The sequence below is a fragment of the Neovison vison genome, chromosome X (assembly GCF_020171115.1).
Source record: "Neovison vison isolate M4711 chromosome X, ASM_NN_V1, whole genome shotgun sequence".
Classification (NCBI taxonomy): Eukaryota; Metazoa; Chordata; class Mammalia; order Carnivora; family Mustelidae; genus Neogale; species Neogale vison.
The window spans coordinates 99992434-100008225 of record NC_058105.1 but is presented as its reverse complement, the minus strand read 5'-3'; the positions used below and the strand labels follow the sequence as shown (position 1 = coordinate 100008225).

At 37.5% G+C, this 15792-nt stretch overlaps 1 protein-coding gene across 1 annotated transcript in view; it reads left to right on the top strand.

Annotated features, from left to right (window-relative positions):
* The window catches only part of CFAP47 (cilia and flagella associated protein 47), a 515984-nt gene that overhangs the window by 291040 nt on the left and 209152 nt on the right, over window positions 1-15792 (top strand). The window contains exons 42-45 of the mRNA XM_044235156.1: window positions 2060-2130; window positions 3438-3583; window positions 13306-13417; window positions 14178-14404. Coding sequence (XP_044091091.1) covers window positions 2060-2130; window positions 3438-3583; window positions 13306-13417; window positions 14178-14404 — 556 coding nt within the window. The remainder of the gene's footprint in view (window positions 1-2059; window positions 2131-3437; window positions 3584-13305; window positions 13418-14177; window positions 14405-15792) is intronic.

Sequence of the window (15792 nt, the reverse complement as noted above, 5' to 3'; positions counted from 1 at the left end):
CTAGGTCTGCAATTTTTTCCTATCTGTCTTTACCACAGGTAACTCAATTTTTGTGCATTTGAGAGTCTCCTTTGAGGATAAGGCAACTCTGATTTATTCAAAAGGCACTTTCATTAGCTATTCTCCAAGAAAATACATAAGAAAAGAAAAAGAAAAAGAAGCCCAAATTTCTCTGCTTTTCTATTCATTATGGAAAAAATGGCTGAAGGGCCAGAGATTGCAAGGATTGAGCAAAATGAAGTTCTGAAATTATCTGAGGATTTTAATCAGGCATTCTACCTACAGCTCCATTATAGAGATGGCTGTGGAAACATGCATCGAGAAATAAACATTCTTTATTGTTTTTCCCACTCTCTGAATGGTCTCCCTTATAATTGCTAAAATATCTAGTATGTCTCGATAGCCTTAAAGTGTCATTAAGTGTCCAAATTACATAAAATATTAAAACAACTAATCAGAATGTCTATGAGTTGAAGTAAAGCAGAGAGTAGTTACAAGATGTGGTAAGCCTTATTAAGAATGTTGTATCAAGGGGCATCTGGGTGGCTCAGTGGGTTGAAGCCTCTGCCTTCGGCTCAGGCCGTGATCTCAGGGTCCTGGGATTGAGCCCCACATCGGGCTCTCTGCTCAACAAGGAGCCTGTTTCCTCTCTGCCTGCCTCTCTGCCTACTTGTGATCTCTGTCTGTCAAATAAATGAATAAAATCTTTAAAAAAAAAAAAGTGTGTTGTATCAAGAAAAGTCAGTGGAGAAAAGAAATCAATATGGCTAGAATTTTACTTGGAAATAATCCATATATTTTTACAGCATCAAATTCAGGAAAACCAAGGGGCACCTGGGTGGCTCAGTTGGTTATAGGCCTGCCTTTGGCTCAGGTCATGATCTCCTGGGTGCTGGGATGGAGCCTCCCCACCCTATCCCCTGTGCTGGGCTTCCTGCTCAGTGAGGAGTCTGCCTCTCTCTTCCTCCCTTTGCCCCTCTGCACTGTTCGTTCTCTCTTTCAAATTAATAACTAAAGTCTTCAATTAAAAAAAAATTCATGCAAAAGCATATGACAGGGTAAGAAAATATAGAGATTTTGTATTTTCAGAAAAAAATCAGGCAAACAATATCTGAGAGCCGAGATGCTAATTGCCAGCTTGTGGAGCAAAGTAATTATGAATATTGAGAAGAGCAGTTTGGGGAAAAATGGATGGGTTCTGGAAGATATGGAATTTTTCAAGGGAGATAGTTGTTTCAGGCTGTGGTCTGCTAAATAATTTTCAGAAATGCAACCAGAGCTGAAGCAGCTACCCATGTCTCTTCTGTTTATGAGAAAGAAGCAAATGCAGAAATAATAAACTGAAAGAAGAGAATCTTTGAAGAAATCAAGTTCTAGAACCACTTTTGTAGAGAACATATAGTCCTAAGTTGAGACCACTATTTTTGGGCCTCGGGATTTGGGTTTGTTTGTTTGCTTGTAATTATTATTAAATGTTTATTTCTCTATAGTATTCATAAGTAAAAAGGAATTTTTTTACTATATGTGCTGCCGAAGCGAGCACTAAAAAGGAATTTTTTAAAATAAATTAAAAAAAATTTTTTTAATAAACATACAATGTATTATTAGGCCCAGGGGTACAGGTCTGTGAATCGCCAGGTTTACACACTTCACAGCACTCACCATAGCACATACCCTCCCCAATGTCCATAACCCAACCACTCTCCCCCACACCCCTCCCCCTGCAACCCTCAGTTAGTTTTGTGAGATTAAGAGTCTCTTATGGTTTGTCTCCCTCCCGCTCCCATCTTGTTTCATTTATTTAAAAAGGAATTGTTTTTACTAAATTCTATTAAACAGTGGTAGAAATATGGATGACTGTTAGTTTCCTTTTTGCATTTTTCTTTTAAAATTTCTGAAACAATATAAACATAAAGGAGATACAGGAAATACATCTGTGACCTTTGTATGTCATGTAGGTAGCCATAATTTTTAAGGATCTATAAGATTTAATGAAGACAGAATTGTTTTTGAGTTTCGTTTGTGTTGTTGATGTTGTTCTCCTATTTATTTATGACAGTGACGCTGGGAGTAGCCCTGAAAGTGATAATTCGAAGAGTTTTTGCCAGTCTCCAAATGCCTTAAGAACCTGTGAGTACCTCATGTAAAAGCTTTCATTTGTCTTCATGTCTGACTGTTATGTGCATAGCATACCTGTAAAGGAAATACTCAACAAAGGATGGTTATGACAGTAGACAGAAGGGCAAGCCCAGGGTCTGGTTCTCAGCTTTTCCTGTTCATGACCTTTTGCAGGACTCTACATCTTTCTCTTCACTGTGAGTCCTAGTTTCCTTATCCATAATGAATGGATTTAAATAAATGACCTTTATGTATCTTTTGGCTTATTCTAAACTGTTTAAACCTATTTAGGTGACAGGTAGCATCATGTTTAAGATTACAAGAAAACACAGATTTACTTTGTTTAATGACATAACTGTAGATTTAGAAAATCTGTATAGGACGTGGATAGGACAATGGATAGAGGAAGGTTCTGGTTATCTCTAGCTACAGAACAAACCACCCCAAATGTGCCATCAAACAGTAAAAGTGGATTAGCATTATTGTCTCTCACACTTCTGGAGTGACTGTTCTCAGCTAGACGGTTTTTGCTCAGAGTCCCCATGCAGTTGCAGTCAGATAGAGGCTGGGGCAGGGGTCATCCCAAATGCTTCCCAACTCACATGTCTGTTGGTTAAGACCTTTTGGCTAGGACCTCGGGTGGGACTGTTGGTCTAGACACTTCCATGTGGCTTTTCATGTGGCTTAGGCTTCTTCATAGGATGACAACTTGTCTCTAAAAGCAGGTGAGCCAAGAAAGGGATGATAAGGACGAAATCCCATTAAATTGTTTGTTCTAGTGTCAGACGTCATACTGTTGCCTTCTAGCATACTATTCGTTAGGATCAAGTCCCTAAGACTGCCCTACCATATCACCACGTTCAAGGCAGTGTTGAAGAACTTATAGACATGTTTTAAAACCAACAAAAATGGTAGAAACAAACATATATATAAAACATTCCTCTATTTCCAGTTCGTTTTCCATTACACCCTGTTATGTGAACTATTACATAGTTGACAAAAAAAAGTTGAAGATGCTTAGATGACCACTTTACTATTTATATATGTATATCTAGGCTAATTTAAACACTAATGCAGTTCCCTTTTTAAGGACTCTTTAATAGAGGGCCATAATTACATGTTTTTTTATGGCATCAGGCTGGAGCGGGGGTCACCCATGCTTTCATTAACAAATGCACGTGTCATCTAATTTGGTGTACTAATGCTTTGAACATTTTTTTATTCATTTCAAAACTTGAAGCACTAATTGAAACAGCTGCTTTATTTGAACAGCACTTATGAAATGATATGTAAACAAGCTCTGCTTCATGTTTTGGTAGCAATTAAGTCCAATTTCATCAGAGAGTTCTTCTGCTCCACACATACTCTTCACCTGGGAGTAAAAGGGACTTCAAGCCTGGAGCTCTTGTTTCTTCCCTTTGACATGCACACGCGCTACTGTGTCATCATCCTCAGCAATGAAAAGGTGAGAACTGAACAACTGAACGGTGGCTTGTGTTTTCATCATGGGCTGGCGCTTGAATGGAGTAACCAGTACAGGTGACTTGAAGGCAGCTGAAGACTCTAGTAGTGTAGATAACAACTTCAGCCTTCTAGTTGCTAAACACGGAGCTTATCCTCACAAATAAGCGAAGAGGTAGACTAGTTGTGGGTAGAGTTTATAATGGCTGCCTTAGGAAGTCCCACGGGAGCAGATGGGTAGCATGCCTGACCTTGCTGCAGCTCTGGCTGTATTTACATTATGTAGCTGCACAATGAGTCACGTACCAAACACTGAGGGGCTGAAAAAATACACATTTATTATGCCATGTTTTCCATGGATCAGAGATCCGGGCATGACCTAGGTGGGTCTCCTTTTAAGGTCTATTAAGTCTTCAGTCAAGGGACCTGCCAGTGCTGGATCCTCCTTAGAGACTCCACTGAGGAAGGAGCTGCTTCTCAGTTCTCTCAAGTTGTTGGCAGAATTAATTTTCTAGTGGGTGTGGCGTCCACGTTGCTTACTTCTTTAAAGCCAACAAATGGGACGCCTGGGTGGCTCAGTTGGTTAAGCATCTGCCTTTGGCTCAGGTCATGATCCCAGGGTCCTGAGATCGAGCCCTGCATCAGGCTCCTTGCTCAGTGGGGAGTCTGCTTCTCCCTCTCCCTCTGCCTCTCCCTAGGCTTGTGCTCCTCTCTCTATCAGATAAATAAAATCTTTACATAAAAATAAATAAATAAAACCAGCAAAGGAAAGAGAAGGAAAGGAGGGATGGAAGAACAGAGAAAGGGAGGGAGGGAGGCAGAGAGGAAAAAGAGGAAAGATTCTATGATATTGTCCGCTTCTGGAAAGAAACTGCCATGTGTTGACCTGAGGAGGGAATTTATAACGCCCAGAAGATAGTCCCAAATACATCAATTCTGTATCAGTTATGTGCTATATTAACTGCCTATGCAATGAAATAATGGTAATTGGAAAGAGGTATTGTATTGATCTGGTATCAATAGGATTATTTATACACAAAAAGTAATATAGCCCATTAAATATGTAAAAAATAGTTTAACTTCACTTAAAATTGCCATTTAGGAGGGGAAAAATACCATTTTATAGTAATGCTAAATCTTATTTTTTTATTTCCCCTAAAGGAGCCCAAGATTTAACCAAATTCCTCTATATGAAAATTTATGAAAAATAGTAATGGTAGTGTGACTAGTAGTTTAATCAAATACTTCATAGTTCCTTTTTATATTAAATTATAATATAGACCTAGAAAGGGCAAGGCTTAATTTTTAATAGCATAGTAAGGAGACCAATTTTATTATTTGAATTCAGCTATTGGAATATTAATATTTACTTCCATAAATTTTGACTAAATTAATCCAAATATAATTATACTTAACTATCCAAATATAATTTTACTTAACTTGGAATCTCAACTCATTAAAACATGTCTTTTGATTATATATATTTTGTTACTGTCAGAAAAAATATTAAGAAAAACAGTAATCATAAAATTATATTGCTGTCAACAGAGAAATAATACCCTTAATCTAAAGTATTGCATTGAATTACAATTACTTATGTGGGCAAACACATCTATTAATTTACACATTCAATTTATTGCTAATTATATTGAAAAATGCAATTACACGCTTAAATAGATAATCAAACATCCAAGTCCACCTAGTTAGCTCCTGTTCTTATTAAATGTTTGATAAGTGCTTTGCCATTAAGAACCACCTGTTGAAAACCATAAAGTAATTAGGCCTCCATTTGATAGCTTTCCATGTGTAAAACAGAAACATTGGCCACTTGTTTCATTTTGGCTGTTCTATATGATCTTTGAAATTAAAAAAAAATGAGATGACTTATGTAATAGCTGTTTGAAAGTATAAACAGTTTATAAAACTTCCTTCAATGTTCATAGAAAGTCTTAGCTTAGGTGAAGACCTACAAAATCCCTAAAAATTCATGCTGTCTAATGCCAGAAGTCCAAAAGCCTTTCTGCTCGTGTATGGATGGAGCAGACTGAATGGGGGACCCTGGAGTAGGAACATAACCTAGTGCCAGAGGAATGGAACTCTCCGGGAGGAGAGCTTGACAGACCCCCACACAAACACTGCAAGGTACAAAATGATGTATTGACACAACCCTAGGAACTCTCTCTTTACTTTCATGCCTGTGTGACTCTCTGCTCTGTGTAGTCCTGGGCTCCCAGAAAAGAAACCACCTGTCACTTCTGGGATCATTCATGCAAGTTGAGACAAGGGCATCACGCAGGGATCCTTGACATGGGGGAAACAGAGAAGATGAAACCCCATCTAGCCCATAAATACTTTGAAGCATTTATTAACCTTAAGATGCCTGCTGACAATATGGGAGCAGGTTAAGTGAATTTTAAACTCTAAATCAATGTAATAAATGTTCACAACGTTACACGTAGTTTGAGACCCCTCCGAGCTACAGGGCCTTCTCCCCCTTTGCCCACCCTCCTTTCTGTGAAACCATCATCCTGCTATAAACACTGCAGCCTTTTTCAAGAAAAAATATGAGAAGAAAATTTGTTAAAGCGAATTTTGTACCCAATGGTAGTTATTTATTCTTGGGGGGTGGGGTGAGAGGACTTCCTCTGTGTTTCTTATCAATGATCCTAACAGTTAGTCTGTAAAGATTCCACATGCCTCTGGGATACCAATATTTTAGCTCCAGGGGATACCCTTTCAAAAGACATATAGAATACAAGGAACTGTAATTCCTATTTTTCCGAATCCATGTCCCTTTTATGGACCTTTTTTTAAAAATTGAGATATAACGGAGAGGTAACATTGTATAAATTTTTATGTAATATGTCAGTTTGATACATTTGTGTGTTGCAATGAGGTTACTCCAGTAGCATTAGCTAACACCTTTGTCACATCACACAATTATCATTTCTTTGTTGTGCTGAGAACAATTAAGATCTAGTCCCTTAGCAGCTTCAAAGTTTATAACTTAATATTGTTGACTATAATCACTAAGCTGTGCATTTGTTGTCCACAACTGATGTATCTGCTATTTGCGAATCTGGAACTCTCTCATTCTCGAAGGAAACTGTAGAATATAGAGAATGACTCTTGGAAGTTTAAAAAAAATAATTACAACCTCAGTAATTCCCTTTTATTATTGTGTTTACTTCTCCCAGCATAGATTCACCAACAGTATAAAGTCAGTTCTGTAGACATATAGAGAGTTAATACAGAGAAAGGACATGAAGTCTGTACTAAGGGGATTCACATTCTGTGGAGAAGGTACACTTGCATAATGCTCGCCCAGCTCACACAGAAAGTTGTACTTTTTGGAAGCTGATGCTTCATACAGGTGGATGAAGAAAGCTTGCAGAATGTATGACACATTCCTAAGATTTATAAAAGTGCATTCCTACCTTCCGTGGATGCCACATTGTGCTGGGACAGCTGTGCCCTCACAAGACATTAATCTTTCCTTTTGTACACGGTGCCCTGAAACATGTCCACTAATTCTGTAACACAGCCAGCCTGATTCTGACCATGTCTAGAATAGAGGGAAGAGTGCTTGCTTTGGCAGCACATATACTAGAATAGAGGGAAGAATGCATTTCTATATGATAGCAAAAGCAGGGATAATTGACTCAGAAAGGAGTTTGGTTAAGAGGGTGAGTGGAAATTTGCCAGTAAAGCAGAGTTTGGGTAAGGGAGAAGTGTGCTCAAGAAGATTCTGAGAACACGAGGCAAGCAGCCGAGCATGAAATTTTACTGACGCTTGAATTGCCAATTCTGAGAGAAGTTTGTTGTGACAGAAAATTGATCGGGTGGATAAGGCAGATTGATAATGAGGAGGGCAGCGAAATTTTTAGTTGAATAACTTTATTATATTAGGATAATTATTGTTATTGAAAGGAGGAAGATACTGAACATAAGAATGACTTGATTTCATCTTTGTTTTAGAAAGCGTCTCTGGGGGTGCCTGGGTGGCTCAGTGGGTTAAAGCCTCTGCCTTTGGCTAAGGTCATGATCTCAGGGCCCTGGGATCGAGCCCCACATCGGACTCTCTGCTCAGCAGGGAGCCCGCTTCCTCCTCTCTCTGCCTGCCTCTGTGCCTACTTGTGATCTCTGTCAAAAAAATAAATAAAATCTTAAAAAAAATAAAAATATATATTTAGAGATTTTTTTTAAAGATTTTTTTAAAAGATTATTTATTTATTTATTTGACAGAGAGAGATCACAAGTAGGCATGGGGGCAGGCAGAGAGAGAGAGAGGAGGAAGCAGGCTCCCTGCTGAGCAGTGAGCCTGATGTGGGACTCGATTCCAGGACCCTGAGATCATGACCCGAGCCGAAGGCAACGGCTTAACCCACTGAGCCACCCAGGTGCCCTAAAAATATATATTAAAAAAAAAAAAAGAAAGAAAAGAAAGCGTCTCTAGAGCCAAAACGGAGACTAGATAAAGAGTTGGAGAAGGAGAGTGGAGACCAAGAGACTGGCTCAGAGATTCCCGCAATCTATTACACTACCCCACACACCTCCATTCTCTGCTGCCTTCTGCTTTTTGCATACCAGCAGTAAAGACAGAGAGAAGGATGTGGGAAGCAGTGGTGAAAGAAGAGGAGATCATATTGGATTTGGGGGAAGGAGCAAAGAGACGAGAGAGAACCACAAAGATGAATGTTGATATAAAGATCAATCTTAATGATAGTTTGTGTGATGTTCACACTTGAAGCAAATTTTCATATATATGCAGAGCAAATTGATGGCCAAAAATTGAATAGCAACTGTTCTGAGAAATAAAGTGATGTAGACAGAGGGAGATTGTCAATATCATTGCCACAGTAACTTCTAGATTCTAGGTTGAGCTTTCTGGGATTTGATGAGATGTTTTCCTACAATATGCTATATCTTTTTATTAAGTGATGAATATTTTTTAGTATTTCTATATATGTTGCTTTCTCAAAATGTCTGTGGAATCATTTCTCAGGCATGCAATTAAGGTTGTGTAGGGGCTCCTGGGTGGCTCAGTCATTTAAGCAGCTGACTCTTGATTTCAGCTCAGAAAATAATCTCAGGGTCCTGGGATCAAACCTTGCTGTCCAGCTCCTTGCTCAGCGGGGAGTCTGCTTTAGGATTCTCTCTCTCTCTCTCTCTGCCCCTCCCCCTGCTTTCTTTCTCTTTTTCTCAAATAAATAAATAAATCTTATTAAAAAGACTGTGCGAAGAAAGTTAAACTTTTTAGTGCAAGCATACAAATCTCTTTATACATTTTCTTTTCACCCTTACTGAATCTCCTAGAACACTCACTCTATGAAAGATCATATTTTAAAAGAACAGCGATTATTCTTACTGGTCAGTTTCACATTATAATTATGGCAATGCCGAATGGCCTCCTACAGTGATTAATGATCTCTCTCTAGTGTATGGAATTTAACATTTTAGAATTTTAGCTTAGCTCTTACATGCCTGTTAACCATCACAATAATGTTATATTGTCCAGCCAGTTCAAACAAATAAATTACAAAATAAATTATAAAACATAGCAAAGTCTAGGCCCAAGATTAGAGAGTAAGTAGAATTTTAAGACCTATGAAACAACATGGGGGTTTTCTGTCTAAATGCCTTTTTTTTTTTTTTAAAGATTAAGATTGTTTGTGTCTGGAGGGCATCCATGACATGTTCAAGGTTACCCAGCTCATTAATAACAGAGCTGGGAGTAAAACTTTTCTGCTGATTCATTGTTTGTGTTCCTCATTTCTGGGTCATTAACAGGTTGTCTTGTAAATCTGCATGCAACTGTGTTATTTGAGGACTACATTTAACTAGATACTTAAGAAGAACAAAATGTCTTTCATGAGGGTTTCTTAACAATGGGCAGTATGCTGTGGGCTTTGGCATCTTTCTGGAAAATATAATAAAAATCCAAGTAAACACCCTGATTGCAAATTTTGAAATTAAGGTTAGAAGGGAAATTTCATAGACTATTAGAATTGCTCACATTGACAAGTGTCTGTTATGTGTTAGATAATTTCATTTCCTTTGTCACAGCCTCCAGACTTGGAATGTAAGGAATTTCTCTGCTTTAAGGGAGTTCTTTACTGCATTTTTATTCCTTTCTTGGTCTGATTTTATTGCAAGAAAAGTAGAAGGAAATAATTAGCTGATACCATAGTTGATTTTCTGACGCAGGCATTATTTTTAATTATATTAAGTTTCTTTTTAATAAAAAAGAACACTGAAAGTGAACAAGTTAGACAAAATAATTTTTTGGGAAATGATAATATATTGTCGGTGTAAGATGTAGAATTAAATGGAATTGAATAGAGTTTTAGTTACTGATACTTTAGTTGGCTAATCCATGATTAGGAGGCTTTTTATAATGTATACATAAGGGAAGTATTCTGGCAAATAGCAGTTTGCTCCTTTTGTATCAACTTCCATGAATTGGTATTCATTTTCATTGAGAAGACAAGCTATAGATCAGGCACACACTTAAGAAAACATGTGCTTTGGTAATGCTATACTCACTGAGTCTAATTTCTTATGAAAATTATATTTTGGGTAAAATGTGTATTTTTAGATAAAAATTATAGTGAGAAAAAAGTAAAATAAAAGTAAAATTTAATATATTGTTTTCTCTGATCTCTGTTGAGCCTTTGTACTTCAATTATCATTGAAAATTTCATTTGATCACTTAGTTGTATTTGTAGCAAAACATGCACATGCAGAAAACACATTTCAGATGCTAGCTTGGATTTATGTTTGCAAGGTTCCACATTGCTTGGGAAAAATTACTGTATGAAAGTTTTCTGTAATGTACTGCTTATTACCAGTGCATGAAATTAAATGCTAAACAATTTATAACATTCAAAGTTTTCCAGATTTCTTCTTTCAGCATGAACTAAAGGTAATTGTGAGTCATAATTAGTAAAATTCTGTGGAACATTATCATATGAAAGTAGATGACAATTAATTTTATTATAAATAAATCTCAGGGAGGGATTGTGAGGCTATAAATAAATGGACCTCACAATCAGAAATTATTTATTCTTATATTGTTTCTAGATTAAGTTTGTGCCATTTCACATGTTATCTAGGATATTTACAATATCTTGAAATATTTTTTAAAGATTTTATTTATTTATTTGACAGACAGAGATTACAAGTAGGCAGAGAGGCAGGTAGAGAGACAAAGGGGTAAGCAGGCTCCCCGCCAAGCCAAGCAGGGAGCCCGATGTGGGACTCCATCCCAGAACCCTGGGATCATGACCTGAGCCGAAGGTAGAGGCTTTAACCCACTGAGCCACTCAGGTGCTCCAAGGAATATATATTTTTATCGTGTAATCAGTTTCCTTTTATATCATTTATGTGTGCTGCCTGTAGAGTAGTCTCTCAAGCATATAATTAATATTGTTTTAAGTTGGTGGGACAGTTCAGACTAGTTACAGTCCCAGCCTGGAAGCTAATTTTGTTTGCTTTTACTTTCCTAGTAGTTAGTTGCATGTCTGTCACAAGGTCATTCTGGCAGAAGATTCTCCACCATATGGCTTAGCCCTAAAATTGCCACTGCCCATTTTCATTGATCCTCTCAAGTCTTGGCCCTACTCCAGATTTCTTGAGTCAGACTTGCATTTTCACCATATCTTTAGGTGATTTATATGTCATGAATGTTTGGGAAGCCCTGCTCTCAAAAGATGGTCCCTTTCCATTTAGATGGGTCTCTCATGTCCCTGATAAGTGCCAGGCAAAGGGTTAGATTCCTCATATGTGTTACCTCATTTAGTCTTCACCACATCTTTACTATCATTCTACTTCTTAAGATGTAAGCATTTTTAAAAAGACTTTATTATGGAAAATATAAAATACAGTTCTAGAAATAAAACTGGGATGTATCTCCCCTGTACCCTTCTCCCAGCTTTAACAGGGCATGTCCGAACTTATTTCATCATTATAATGAAGCAAATCCCAATCATCACATAATTTTATCCATAAATAACTTAGTAAGCATCTCTACAAGAAAAAAAAAAACTTTTTTTTTACATAATCATGATAGTGCTATTACTAAAAATATTATAAAATTTTTTTCTTGCATCAGAAACAGGCATTTTTCATATTTCCCTGATTGTTTCATGATTATATGTACATTTTTTAATGTTATTTCCTTTTAAGTGTCTTTGAACTGTAGGGGAGGAAAAAATAAATTTTCCTCTACCCTTCTGATTTATTAGCTGAGACTCCCATAATAAAAGACAGAATAGGGACGCCTGGGTGGCTCAGTTGGTTGGACGACTGCCTTCGGCTCAGGGCGTGATCCTGGAGTCCCGGGATCGAGTCCCACATCGGGCTCCCAGCTCCATGGGGAGTCTGCTTCGCTCTCTGACCTTCTCCTCGCTCATGCTCTCTCTCACTGTCTCTCTCTCTCTCAAATAAATAAATAAAATCTTTAAAAAAAAAAAAAAAAGACAGAATAACAAGGAAAACCGCCTTTATTAACATGTATACTCCCTATATACATGAGAGGTACCCAAGGAAAAATGAGTAACTACTCCAGGTGGCTTAGAATTCAGGCTCAGATACCATCTTAATAGGGAAAAGGGAGAAAGGGAAGTTGGCCACTTGGAGGAGGGTAAATTATTTTCAGGAAAGATGAATGGGCTTTTAGAAGAATAGATGGGAGACATGATACTTTGTGACGAAGTGTTTCAGTATACAATGTCAACTTCTAGTCCTGATAAGAGTCAATCCTTGGTTGATGAAATCCTCATGGAGGGAATTTATGGTACTTGAGTTTCTTTTGGAGGGTCTGTTTAGGCAGATAAGGCAAATTCAAAGCATCTCCTTGCATTTACTGTCTTTCAAGTGCCTACAACTCCCAATTTCAAGCAAAGCAACATATTCTGGGGTGACATTTTCTGCTTCCCTTCAGATCAAGATCTAAATATTCATCCATTGGGATCTTATGTCTTTTGAGACTTCCTCTCTCCCCTTCCTTTTCATTCTTTCTCTATATTTCTAAAATGAACTTATTTTTTTGGTCATCCCATTTTACAGAGGCCAGAAGTGAAAGTCAGAGATTTACTAAACTTGCCTGAGGCTTAGGAGGTCATAAGTAGCAGTACCAGAATTGAAACCAAGCCTGTCAACCTCTGTTAATCTTTCCCCATATCATGTTGCTGCCCTTGCATTGACCCCACTTTAATTTTCACTCTGTCTGTTTAGTCTTTTCTATTTCTGGCCCAATTACTTATTCTAAAAGATCTGCAGGCCTTCATATGCTCATTTTGAAAATCTGCACTTTAAAATATAGACACTTGAGGACTCAGGCATCATGCAAAAGTGTTGTCCCTCCCCTCCATCAATAAATTTCAGAATGAAAGGGAAAAAAAATCTTTCTTTCTTGATTGTTTATGTGATTTAAGTTAGCAGTCTACCAAGGATATTTACAGCTACAAAGATCAAGGCTGTCTGTGCCATCCTGGGGCCTTCTTAATCCCCCTCCCTGCTCTGGTTGCATACAGATTCCCCTGCACTGTGGGAGGGCTGTATTTCAGCCTTACCTTTCACTCCTCACTTAGGGCTTATAATTAGTTGCCTAGCAATGCACAATGCATGGATGTTGTTATAGTGTACAGATTTTTCTCGTAGCAGAAAGATCCTAATTTTTTCTGAGCTTTTGGAATTTAATATTATTGTGTGGTTGTGTTTTAGATTGGAGAATTAATTTACGTCGTCGAAGGAAAAGGTATGATCCCCTTGCCTTCCTCCTTTTTCCCAAAGGATTCTTCAACTCCACTTGACTACAGCACTTCTCCAGAGGAAGGTAGAGTATATGTGTGTTTGATATCGTTTAAAATGTTGGAGGATGGGATTGCTCCTTATATAGCCATCCAAGCGTATTCATGGCAAGTTTTTCGAATAAAAACTTGGAAGGCTTTTGGAAGACTCCCTTTTAACTTTATTATGTCAGCATCTATGGAATACTCCTCCAGTTTAACAAGTAAGAACATGTCAATGGTGATTTTTTTTTTAAATCCTTATTTCTCATTCTTCAGATAAATATTAAAATTTGGCATTCAAAATATTTACTCAGCAAATTTTCAGTTTCCCAAATAATTTGGAAATGGCTATACTCTCAAATTCTGTATATTGTAATATATTACCTAAACTGGTACCCTACATTCTGAAGTGTAAGGTTGTTAGTGAAAGAAAATGACAGTTCTTACCAGTCCCTGACGAATGTCTTTACATTTATTTCTACTTCCCTTACCTTCTAATCACTGATAGCACAATGATCACTTAATGTTTGAACATGTTGATATTTCTATGAAAGAACCCTTGGAGTTCTTTTGCACATTCTTTGAGAATTCTTCTTAGAGAATACCAGCAAAATACCTTTAATTCATGAAGACTTCCTCTTGAATTACTAAACCAGGGCTACTAGAAATGAGTTACCCATGGTACTGTGGCTAAGAAAGGCTACAACTGCAGTTTTAGATTTCAGACCTTCCAAGTCCATTCTGGATAACATTGTCCAGGGCACAAATGATCATGGCAGTCATGAATGTTTTTGCTTCCTTTAGTGTTTAGTAAGGAAAATCCCGTTCTGTATTTGAAATGTGAGCTCCGTCACATCTTGGATGTGGACCTTACATTGCCACTGACTAATGAAGCCAAGGAAAAGGCTTTGGCTTTTGCAGCACAGCAGCAGATGTCGGACATAGAGTATGAGCGACGGTTGATCACAGGCACTCTGGAGAGCAGTAGTGTCCGCGTGGCCATCGCCCTCCTGGGGCTGACGAGGATTGAGGTGAGAATGCAGGACAGATGATGCACTTAGATTCTTTTTTAAAATTACACAGACTTGTCACCTAATCATAACCTTTTTACGTGGAAAAATAACGAATGCTGGTTTTCCTCAGGAAGACAGCTCAAATGCTTTTTTTTCTTTCTACCTCATTAAATAATAAGTCTGAGACAAAGCGTTGTACTAATGTTGGCACAACTGCTAATTTTATTGGTGTAACTAAGTTAGTGGTAACTTAGCATGCTAAGTACATTTAAGCATTACAGTGTAGCCGTTGAATTCACGGTTGCCTCCACTTCTGACTACACATTAGAATGCCCTGGAGAACTTATATTAATAGCAGTACCCAGGCCCCGTTCTACAATAATTAAATACAAATCTCTGGAAGGGGGTGGGAAGGGACATGTTCTAAAAGCTGTGCAGGATAGTCTGTGCATCCAAAGAGACTCATCCCTGGGGTCAGACTGCCTGGCTGAGCGTCCAGACGCTGACATTGTCTACCTATGCGACTGTGGGCTGGTTACTTCAAAATCATCAATCTTTCAAATAAATAAATAAATCTTAAAAAAATTAAAAATTTATTTTCTCCATTCTTAGCCTTTATCAAAACATTTTATATAAATGATAAATGCTGGAGGGAGATGGATTTTGTCAGTGGATCCCCTTTCTATTATTTATGCATGTATACAGTTTCTATTTTTCTCCCTTCTTTTTAACTGTCTCTAGAATCCAGCACGCTCTTTGTGTTTATTATCGTATTTACCAAATTATGTTTTGTATAATATTTGTCTTTATATTTCCCTGTTCCTCTAGGATTGTGAATGCCTAGAAATGAAAAATCTTTGTTATATATTTTTTAGCCTTTATTGTCTTCTGTGTGACAGGTGCTCTGTCACTGTTTAATTGAATTGAACATGTGCCCAAACAAACAAATGACACTTTAAACCTGAGGTCTTCATGTCTATCCAGCTTGCCTCATAGCGTGATTTTTCACAGTCACAGTCGTCTTGTTTACTTATCCTTGTTTACCTCCCACATTTGCAGGATGGGTATCTGTATGTGTGTGTCTACTTCTTGACTGGTTGGTGGAAATAACAGCAACAAAAACAGTCATCATCATAATTTATGAAAAAACCTTGGCTTCTTTAAAATTAAAATTGAAATATTTTAAATAGTCTCCAAATTTTGAGATTATAAGGTTTTTTTTTACCTGAAGATTATTATTGTCTTTGAATTCTGTGAATATCGCACATTTTTTGATTTCAGCAAAAACTTTCCAAATACACAAAGTATCTATAAAGGGGTTGAATGTGCCTATTTAGGAAAACTAGTTGCAGCAAATCAGAACTCACAGATGCAACTTATTGTGCTCATATACATCTAATCATAAG